This window comes from Lathyrus oleraceus, chromosome 6, assembly GCF_024323335.1.
Source record: "Lathyrus oleraceus cultivar Zhongwan6 chromosome 6, CAAS_Psat_ZW6_1.0, whole genome shotgun sequence".
Classification (NCBI taxonomy): domain Eukaryota; kingdom Viridiplantae; phylum Streptophyta; class Magnoliopsida; order Fabales; family Fabaceae; genus Lathyrus; species Lathyrus oleraceus.
In genome coordinates, this window is record NC_066584.1 from 310,876,356 (window position 1) to 310,887,529 (window position 11,174).

Sequence of the window (11,174 nt, forward strand, 5' to 3'; positions counted from 1 at the left end):
TAGGGGTGTAAAGTTAAATGTTCTAGGAAGAGTCCTCAAGTTCTTTCTATCTTAAGAAGAGGCCCATTCCAGTGTAAGCCCAATCAGTGTCAGGATCATCTCCAGGCAGGTAGATCTCAGGCGCGACGTGTCTCCCAAATCTCATGTCAATGGCGATCACTGCATTAGTCTTTCCTTGATCTTCCTCACACTTGCTTCGTCTTCACATCACATGTTAATTCTTTTCAAAATTGATCGAAATCAAAGAAACCGGCGAACAATTTCGGCACAATCAAGATGACTGATGTCACCGGAAGCTCAGTGGTACACACATCATAACATAATCGTTTTTTACTTGTTGATTTTTCTATTTCCCGTTACACTGAAATTTCTCCTATCACCAAAAAATTGCTGAAACTAACATTTCGAATTTCATTTGGTGTTGCGCAGAGTCCTTCCAGTGCATTTGATTTGGGAGCATTCGTTGGCGACTTAACCATCGAAGAGGATCTTAACGGGTTAATATATTGCAGTTACCATATTTTCAGTTTGTAATTAATCTTGTGACCAAGAATGTTAATTTTATATGTTTTTTGCTTACATTGTTTTTGCAGTGATGATATATCGTTGGAAGGACTACAGCAAGAGCTTGAGGAATGTAAAAATGATGAAGTGAGTATTATTTTATTTCAACTTCGTCCTTGTGTTGGAAAAAATGCTATTTTAGATTATGATGAAATGGCTTGGTTGATCTTAGTTAGCATAAGGGTTTATATTAAAGTTTCTGCACATAGCTCTGTAATGTTCTGATGCTTGTCTTTAGTTGAGAACGGTTCGATTTAATCAAATAATCAAGGGATGAACTTGCTTCCAGGAGAGTTTGGGGTACAGGGTAATGATTTCCAAACAAATTACAAACACACTAATGAATGCTTTAATTGGAGGCTATTGCACCAACTAATTTCATTTTAGCCATGTCTATTTTTTTCTTCTAGAAATGATACTTTGATATGAATTTTTTGATGGAAAAAAGTGTATTTTGATTTTATGTATATTTTTTGAAATGTGTGTAAGTGTAGAACATAAAAAGCAAGAGAGATAGATATAAACATATATGATATCACATATGGTGTTTGTATTTGGTTGTTGAAATCACACAATTGATTTTCTTTCGTACTTTTATAGGGTTCATTATACTATCATTTTATGAACAATTGTATTTTCTTTTTGTGCATGTATGGTCAATGCTCACAAACCACATTCTCTATATTTTTCTTATTTTCATTGCCTTTTAAAAGTTATTAAGTAGTTTTCATCTGTGTAGGTAGTTGCAAATATACTATCTAAAGGTACAAAACTTAGAGATTATACCAAAGGAGTTGAGAATGATTTGCGCAAAGTGGAGTTGGATTCAATTCAGGTTTGTTGATAATATTCTGAGTGTTTAAATAGCCACACCATTTTGTTTGCTTTGCTAGATTTGATGACATTGATGATGAGTAAGCATATGTATTTACTGTCTGGTTGTAGTACTGATCTTACATTTAGCCTTGTTTTTCCTGAATCTCTATCCTTTATGCATTAGATTGGCAATAACCTTTTCTCTGACTTTTAGGAGAATGCTATTTTTCTAAGATTTGTGGTCACTAAGCAATTATGTAATATTTGATTATATGGCATTTCTAGATCGACAATTTTTTTATGCTTTGGATTGTTTGTTGCCCTTAATGCAGTGAAGTATTCTGAAAGAACCTCTTCCGCTTTATCATGAAAATTTGTTTGTCATGTCATGCTGTTCCTAGCATTAATCTTGCTTTTGTTGATTGTTGCTGAAAACACACTAATGAATTGATTTACAACTGTTCCATTTATTGCAGGATTATATTAAAGAAAGTGATAATCTAGTCTCTCTTCATGATCAAATTCGAGATTGTGATAATATCTTGTCACATATGGAAACTCTGCTAAGTGGATTTCAGGTATGTTGGCCCTTTGAGCAATTTGAAAAATCTTTCATTTATGAGCACCTATAGTGATATAAAGCAAAACCAACCGATCAGTTCTTAGTTAATTAGTATCATTTAAAAATGGTTCCAAGTGTGTTTTCCTGATATTTTGACAACCCAAGTAATGCAAGTATTTTACATTTGGGTTGGCGCCACAATCTTAACAATTACTATTAAAAATAATTTTTATTCTAAAGCATGAATGTGAAATTTCTACATTGTTTAGTTTTAGAGGTATTACTTTCACATTACAATAATGAAGTGCCTATTTATATTCTGAGGGCATATATATTGCTCAATTGTTACAATTACATTAGTTTATATTCAATAGTTTGAAGGACTTATCAGACAATATGAAATTCAATCTGTGTGTTGATTTTGAATGTAAAATCACAAACTCTTGATTTTATTTATCAGGCTGAGATTGGTTCCATAAGTTCGGACATTAAAATTCTACAGGAGAAGTCTATGGATATGGGTTTGAGGCTTAAGAATCGCAAGGTATGACCATTTTATATGAACAGACTAATATTTCAAAGACATTCTTGAATTGTAGCACCTTTTGGCGTTTTCTTTAGTATTATATAGCTGTCAATTTGATCTTGGAAGCAGATTGCATCAAAAAGCTGTTTACATTTTGACAATTAGGTTAATTTATTAGAATTTCTTTAATTGTTGGATTTCTTTTCAATTTTGGATTGGGGGTATCACTTTCACTATCACATATTCAGTCTAGAATATTTCCTCTGCAACCCCACCCAACCTACTTAGATTATGTCTTTCTTTCTGTATTTTGATTACATGTTGTATGTACTATAACTGGTCTTGTTTTTTCTCCTAAAAGGTGGCTGAATCCAAGTTGGCTAAATTTGTAGAAGACATAATTATCCCGCCGAGGATGGTGGACATCCTTATTGATGGAGAGGTATTATGCTATTTCTATAATCTACTTCTCCCCTCTCCAATAATGTTTTGTTAATTACTTTTGTAGGTTGTGTGAAAAACACATTTAACACTTCTAGTAGTATTTGTTGAGAGTCCCACATCGGTCTGAGATATGGCCTAGGTTGTGTTTATATAGTTTATGCAATCCTCAGCTTATAAGTTAGTTTTGTGGGGTTGGGCTAAGCCCCAAGTCTAAATTTGAAGAGTATTGTTTGCATCTTATCTTCTACATTTTCATCAGCTTTTCAGACTTTGAAACAAGGGTCTGATTTTGAATCCATAATATATGTTTTTTAATGACTTTGGTATTTGAACTTATGTTTGAAAATTGTCATGCATAACAAATATTGCAGTGCTGGTGTCGGGAAGGTCTGCCGTCTGCATGTAACATTATAAACACTGGTTTCTTTTTATTTAAGATTGTGTCTTAGGTGAACAAGTGTCGTGGATCCTTAGGGAATTAGCTACACCAGACTCCAGGTCTTCTGTTTTTTATCACTTTTTTTCAGAAATCTGTTGTTTGGTTTTTTGTTTATTAGTTTTGATACACACATGCAAATGCATGCATTACATACACCATGCATACATATAAAGGTGTATAATAGAATAATACTTAGACCGACAGTTTTCTGTTGCTGGTCATGTCTCTTCTTGCTCTTCTTTGGCATTTTTGCTAGAGTTATTGTGCTTTAAACATTGGGATATACTTTATGTACACCACACAATACTTGATATATATACTGCTCCAAATGACATATCTTCCACCACTATATTCCCTTTTAGTTAGCTGTCTTCCTCACTTTGGATGTTTTTCAGGTCAATGAGGAATACTTAAGAACTCTTGAGATTCTGAGTAAGAAACTGAAGTTTGTAGAAGTGGACACAATGGTTAAAGCTTCAAAAGCTCTTAAAGATGTTCAGCCTGAGCTTGAAAAACTTCGGCAGAAAGCAGTCTCAAAGGTTGTCTGCACCTATAGTATTAGTGTGACATTTTATTTTCTTTTAGAAATTCATTCAGAAGTTTTATTCTATTCATAGAGCTGTTTATAAGATAAACAAGTATTTATATTATTGTTATTCATCCATCTGCAGGTGTTTGACTTCATTGTTCAGAAACTCTATGCATTGAGAAAACCCAAAACAAATATCCAAATACTTCAGCAAAGTGTCCTTTTAAAGTACAAGTGAGTTTCTTTGATTAATCTGTGATGGGTTGGTGGATTGATAAGCTATATATTCTGAATTTCCAATGATTAAGTTCCGCTAGCACATAATTGTATTTGCTTGATAACAGGCAAAACACATATATTGAGTTTTTTCAATATACATTTTTTTAAAAATAAGCGTGGTTCGTAACACAATCTCTTTTGAGTATTACTACACTTTGTCATTCACAAAATTATTTTCAACAACTGTTTGTATTGAGTCTTCAATGTAAAGCTGCAGCTAAATCTTCAGAGACCGTGCTTACAAACCGATCTATTGATCTGTAGAATTTATTTATCGAACTACCGTTGAAGGATTTCCTATTTGTAAATGCTATAGTTGTCATAATTAGCATTTAATCTGCCAACTGGAGAACTGGAGAAGGATCTGACATTTACCATTCTATACCTCCTTGCTTTCACCGCCTTTAAATTGTGAAAGCATTTTTGTTAATTTTGTTAACTTTGGGTGCTTTATGAATCTAACAAATAGAAGTGCAAAAGTGTAGGTATGTTGTTAACTTCCTCAAGGAACATGGCAAGGAAGTATATAATGAAGTTCGTGCAGCTTATATTGATACAATGAATAAGGTAGCTGCTAAAACCAGAGTCTTCCATCAAGATATGAGCAGTAGAAAAAAATGTTTACTTTCACTTTTTTTTGTCCATTCCTCGATTGATAGCATCTTTCTCAAAGTAAAATGAACTTCACATCAGCATCTCAGCACATATGTCAGCAAAGCTTTTTTTAAAAAAAAGAAGAAAAGTTTACTATTTCAAAGGAACATAAGCTTACTATAAACTGTTGACAAAAGGCTGGTTTTGTATGATTATACATTCAGCCTAAGTGTACGATCAATATAGAAGAAAGCCAACACTAAAAAAGCATTTTTGTTTACCTAAATGAAACTTATTTGAGGTGTGAATGGTAGCATCTATAAATCTTTGCTAGCTTTATGTTGGCCTGACTTATTTAGATAACTGCTGTACTGCTGTCTGGAAGATGTTGCTTTGGTTCTATTGATTTGCTGGCTTTCATGTTTTATGATCGATTCACTTAAAGGACTTCTATTTTGGTTGTTATATTGAATGAGCTAATCCATGTTACAATTATCATTTTTTAGGAGCTATCCCAATATGTGAACGTATACATATAGACTGAATAGAGCGTAATGAATTTGCATGGAAACAGTTAGTTTGAAAATTATTTCATCAAGTATCCTTATGCTCCTGTATATTTGCAGGTTCTCAGTGCTCATTTCCGTGCCTATATACAAGCATTGGAGAAACTGCAACTGGATATAGCAACATCCAATGATTTAATTGGTGTAGAGACAAGAAGCGGTGGTCTTTTTGCAAGAGCATGGGAACCGTTAAAGAATCGATCTGCTGTTTTTGCTCTTGGGGATAGGATTAATATATTAAAGGTATGACTCGACCTAGGAAAAAGGAGAAAGCTGTGCTGATTTTTCTTGTTTTCTTAATCAAACTAAATTGACCCAGGAATCCATGTATTTATTATCATTGGTGTCAGTTGTTCCTTTTGAGTAGTGAAGGTTAGTCAACACAAAATTGTGGGAGCAAGGAAAACATTTTTTTGGGGGGCAGCATTATGTTTCATGCCTCTAGTGATCTGTTGCTGGTTTAAATAATTATTATTTATTTGAATTATTTGCATTAGAAAAGAAATAAAATTTCTTCTAAGAGTATTTGGTTTATACTGTACTTTTTATTTATGATAGTTTTATTTCTTGGTCCTTGGTATTGTTAATGTGACTGGATTTGGCTCCTCTAAAGGAGACACACTTTAGAGGATAAAAGTGAAATTATGACTGATGATTGAAAATTTAACAATTAAAATATCAACAATTTCATAACTTGTTATAAATGTATATTATTCGTTCACAAATTCAACTGTTGATTGATTCTTTGATTGGTGATTGTTTTTACACCCTTAGCATAAAAGGAGCCAAGTTCAATTGAAATTTATACGCCGTTAGTTGACTCTGATCTGCAGAGATTTTACAATCATTGGGTAATTGCCTTAGATTTGGCATAATTTCAGGAAATTGATGAACCAGCATTGATTCCTCATATAGCTGAAGCCAGCTCAACTAAACATCCTTATGAGGTTCTGTTTAGGAGCTTGCAGAAGCTGCTTATGGATACGGCTACTTCAGAGTAGGAGTTTGCTATCCTACTTAATATTGTATTACAAAATACTAATGTGCATAAATCTCTAGTTAAATGCATGTTGACATTATTTCCTTTCATCTGCAGATATAATTTCTGTGAAGAATTTTTTGGGGAACAACATATGTTCTATGAAATTTTTTCAGGTATCTGTGATGGAGTTTTAAATTTTCTAATGCATTTGCAGTCATTGTCCAACAGATTGTTAACAGGAAGAAGTTTTTTAGCCCATTGGTATACAAAATAAACTTAGTTAGATTAATTTAATATTGCTACTTTGTAAATTGCAAAATTTAAAATATGCTAACACGGAAACAAAGTATTATGATGTTACAGAATATTTGGAAACACTACTGAAATTGGGGCTTGACAAAAAAATTGTAGAATTGACAATTCAAATTTGATTTGTATAGATCATAAATTAAGGATGAAGTCTTTGACGTTTGCACATATCTTTTTTAGTGGCAAATAAATAACCTTTGCATTTAATATGATAAATAATTGCATGGTAACCAAAGCCATTTTCAGCAAAAAAAAAACATTTACCTTTTTGGTAAATAAACAAACACCACTGTGTCATTTTCTGTATTCAATCTTTTCATTTCCAGAATCAACTGATATGCTTTTTGGTATACTCAGGTCCTTTTGGTGTCATGGATGAGCATTTCAATACAATACTTCCAAATTGCTATGACGCTATAGGTCTAATGCTTATGATTCGAATAATACACCAGCATCAGGTAAAGTTCTAAGTTCTAATTTGTATGACTGATTCCAGTTTTCAGTAAGATGGACAACATATCAAAGTAAACATCACATTGATGCTAATTGGACTATTGCGCCTAAAGGTGTAATACCAACAAGTGATTTTCAACAATCCTATTATGGTTCCAAGAATCTGAATCTTAGCTACCCTCCTGGAATTCCACTGAAATCTACTCGTTGGTTTTGGGATGCAAACCATTTTTTGGGCAGCAATTACAAACTAATTGAATAATATACCTGATAAAACTGGTACCAAAATAGATAGATATATAACCACTGATTTTTATGGAGAATCTCTGGAGGAAAACAACCTCCCAGAAATACAGAGTTATACAAGTAAATAAGGCAACACAAGAAAGAAAAGAAGTATGATGATACGGTTCTGCGGAGTTCAAGAGCCTTGGAACTCCCCCTTTCCAAATTCCACTCTGAATTTCTCATGTGATCTGCCCCTGTTCAATTTCTTTACTATTTATTATTACACACCACCCGAACTGAATAGACATATATAAATACATAACTAATTGCTGTTCACAGCAGTAACACCCTATAACTAGCAATCACTGTCCCATAAAATAATTGCCCCATAACTAGCAGTAATTTTCTATAGTTTTCTCATAACTGATATAATCAGTTTTGCCCTTACCTTGTACACATTTCCATTAAGGTCTAACATTAACAAGAATAGATTTTATTGCACAGTTAGAATTCAAATAAACTCCAATCTGCATTTCATGTTTCAGTTAAAAGTTAAAACCAAAAAGTAATGTGAATATTGGCAAAGATTTGTGCATTTACAAATATGTTTTATCCTTTAAACAATTTGAAACTGATAATCTTATTTATTTCAGCTCATTATGTCTCGGAGGCGGATTCCATGCTTGGATTCTTATTTAGACAAGGTCAGCTTCCTGGGCAATGCATTATTCATAGACAAGATTAGTTTTTTCTTGACAGTGTGTTTATTTCCGGTAGACTCTGATGTTATTCTCATATATGAGTAAAACTCACCTGCTCACAAGTAGCCCTACAATTCTTTTAGGGTTCTGAGTTTAGACAGTTATAACATTGAAGTCACTGGGGTGTTGGTTAGAAAACTATTACTGTTTATCTGGAACTTAAATCTGTTTGAAATAATTGAATAATCTGAATGATTGTCTATATCATACAAGGAATCTGTACAACGATATACATAAATGAAAACATAATTAGAATCCCTCAAGATTGGGAGCAGCTAGCAGCAAATTAGTGATGTCTCCCTGCAGCCAGCTAGCATCTAGGTGAAGAAAGAATAGTCTTTTAACATTTCATTACCATGGACTAGTGTATAAGCATCTGCTACTCGGTTCTCCTCACTTCATAATTAGCTCCATGTAGCCGCGGTGTTTGACACCCAAAAATCTCTCCTCATTTTGGCTATCAAATTCGAAAGCCATTCCTTCTCCTTCCTCGTTACGAGTTTCATTTTTCACCCAATAAGACTAACCTTAAATTTTTATCAGAGCATTGGCGACGGGATTAAATTTTTCTTCACACTTAATATATCACCCTCAAGTCCTTCTTTCCATCAACCCCTGATTTGTTAAATCTTTTGTCCATTTTTTTCTGTGGAAATTCAATGTTCACCTTCTGTTCTACCCAAGGAAGTCATAGATGTCTAGGATCCTACATTTTCTTGACAAGACTTTCTAGATAATGTGACTCTATTGGCCTGGGTTTGAAGTCTTGTGATATACAATATCAGTTCTCTTGCATTTCCCTCATTCATTCCAATATATTTAATTTACTGCCATTTATGAAATCCTTCTGCTGTTCAATGACAAAAATGGATAAAACTAGCAGATAATATGAGTCAATGTGCCTCTCAAGTCATATTTGAAGCTAATTCATTATTTTGGCAGGTCAATATTTCCCTATGGCCTCGGTTTAAGATGGTATTTGACATGCACCTCTACAGTTTGCGAAATGCAAGTGTGAAGACATTGTGGGAAGATGACGTTCATCCTCATTATGTCATGAGGCGTTATGCTGAGTTTACTGCTTCGCTTATCCACTTAAACTCCGAGTTTGGAGATGGTCAGGCAAGTATGATAAACATATCAATCATCAAGTCCTTTTTGTAAATTTCTAATACAACTCATATGTTTATTAATTGCAGCTTGACTTGAATTTGGAACGACTTAGAATGGCCATTGATGATTTACTTATCAAGCTTGCAAAGAACTTCACAAAGTCAAAACTACAGACGGTGTTTCTAATTAACAATTATGATATGACAATTGCTGTTCTGAAGGTAGGAATCTGCAAGCTGGCTCTTCATTTTTTTTGTAAAGCTATACATCTGCACCTAGAAAATACTTGGTCGAAACTCCATTTCAAATTGCTTGCGTGATTTATGTCAAAATCATCATGGGCTCTATCAATCTGGAATATCCAGGGTAACTTCAATTTTTCTCACATGCTTGATTCCAGGAAGCAGGTCCTGAAGCTGGCAAAATTCAAATGCACTTTGAGGAACTACTGAAGAGCAATACAGCACTATTTGTGGTAATTGCGTTTCACTCCTTTCATACCTGGTTTCGTTGCAAATTAAAGTTTGTGTTTTAATTGTGCACACGGAATATTCCAGAACAAACATTTTCAGTTGATATTTCTCCATATTCTTGGTTAAGAAATAGTGAAAGATGTTGCCGTAGTCTAACTTTAGTTTCTGACTTGTCTTTTGATTGTCATATTTAAGACCAAACCTCTTTTAGGAAATTTTAGTGCTGTCGGTCCTAATCTGAAGGAATGAATTTAAAATTAGACTCAAGATATCACTTTTTGATAACAAACTATTAACGTGAAAACCACATAAATTAGAACTGTGACCTTCATCTAAAGGAAATAACCTACAACAATTGTAAATGTGAAGTGTGAACTTATACAATTTTCAAAAAGAAAATGGGGTAGTGTATCCATTGACTAGTTTTGTGGTATAACAGATAACCAGTTTACCGTCTCGCTTTAAATTGCATTTGTCTTTACGGTTTTGGTTTTCAATCCTTGCAGGAGGAACTGCTCCAAGAACATTTTAATGATTTAATCAAGTTTGTAAAGGCCAAAGCCTGTAAGTATAAAAAAATAACATCAATGTAGCTTCTGATTTACGTTTTTACATTTGTTAAAATATGGGCTTGATTGCATGAAATTTATCAGCGGAGGATCCAACTTCGAGTCCTGACAAACCTATAACTATTGCGGAAGTGGAGCCACTAGTGAAGGATTTTGCAAGTAGGTGGAAGGCAGCGATAGAGCTGATGCACAAAGATGTCATAACGTCTTTCAGTAACTTCTTGTGTGGTATGGAAATCTTAAGAGCTGCATTGACCCAATTGTTACTGTACTATACAAGACTCTCGGATTCCATCAAGAGGATCCCTGGTGGCTCTGCATTGAACAAGGATCTTGTTTCCATATCATCAATCATGTATGAGATTAGGAAATATTCGAGGACTTTCTAATTTTTTGAAGGAGTCTTAGTTATCTGTTGGGTCTAATTCCAAATCCTTAATATCCGATATGTTGTAAAAAAAATACATTTTTGGACTAAGATTTTTCGATGTTTTAGGTACATTTATAGTTACCGAATTGGTGCCCTTGGGCACACCATTGTTGGAGAATGCTGAATGCTTCGGTTGTAGTTAAATGCAACAAATATCAAATCCATGAATTTATACATAATGCAGAGACAGACACTATTGTGCAATTTTTATTTGGGTAATGAACTTATTTTACTTTTTCCTGTGGATAAGATCATAGAGTTGAGTGTCTCAAGAAAAAAAACAAGATCATAGAGTTGATACTATCTTGTTTGTTTGCTTTTCTTAATCATTATAGTTTGAGAAATTGGATTGGATTACCCAATGCGACTGGAAAGTTAGTGAACCAAATGAATATTTGGTCCATCTAACTTTCAAAATTGGTAGGTTACAAAATTGGCAAAAACAGCAAACGTGAAGAGAAGAAACAAGTCTTGTTTGTTGAATAAACAACTTATAGTACAAAAGTTTATCTCATCTTATGGAAGTTCTTATTAGAG

The 11,174-nt window shown here is 33.6% G+C and overlaps 1 protein-coding gene across 1 annotated transcript; it reads left to right on the top strand.

Moving 5' to 3' along the window:
• Positions 1–47: 47 nt before the first annotated feature.
• LOC127091475 (vacuolar protein sorting-associated protein 52 A) lies at positions 48–10,841 on the top strand. The gene is made up of 20 exons (XM_051030118.1): positions 48–303; positions 430–497; positions 594–651; positions 1,304–1,399; positions 1,857–1,958; positions 2,403–2,486; positions 2,830–2,910; positions 3,747–3,890; positions 4,023–4,114; positions 4,645–4,726; positions 5,380–5,562; positions 6,201–6,316; positions 6,416–6,474; positions 6,968–7,068; positions 7,945–7,995; positions 8,995–9,174; positions 9,252–9,386; positions 9,566–9,640; positions 10,145–10,202; positions 10,292–10,841. The coding sequence occupies exons 1-20, from the start codon at positions 277–279 to the stop codon at positions 10,594–10,596; spliced, it is 2,097 nt and encodes a 698-aa protein (XP_050886075.1). The 5' UTR covers positions 48–276; the 3' UTR covers positions 10,597–10,841.
• Positions 10,842–11,174: the final 333 nt, after the last annotated feature.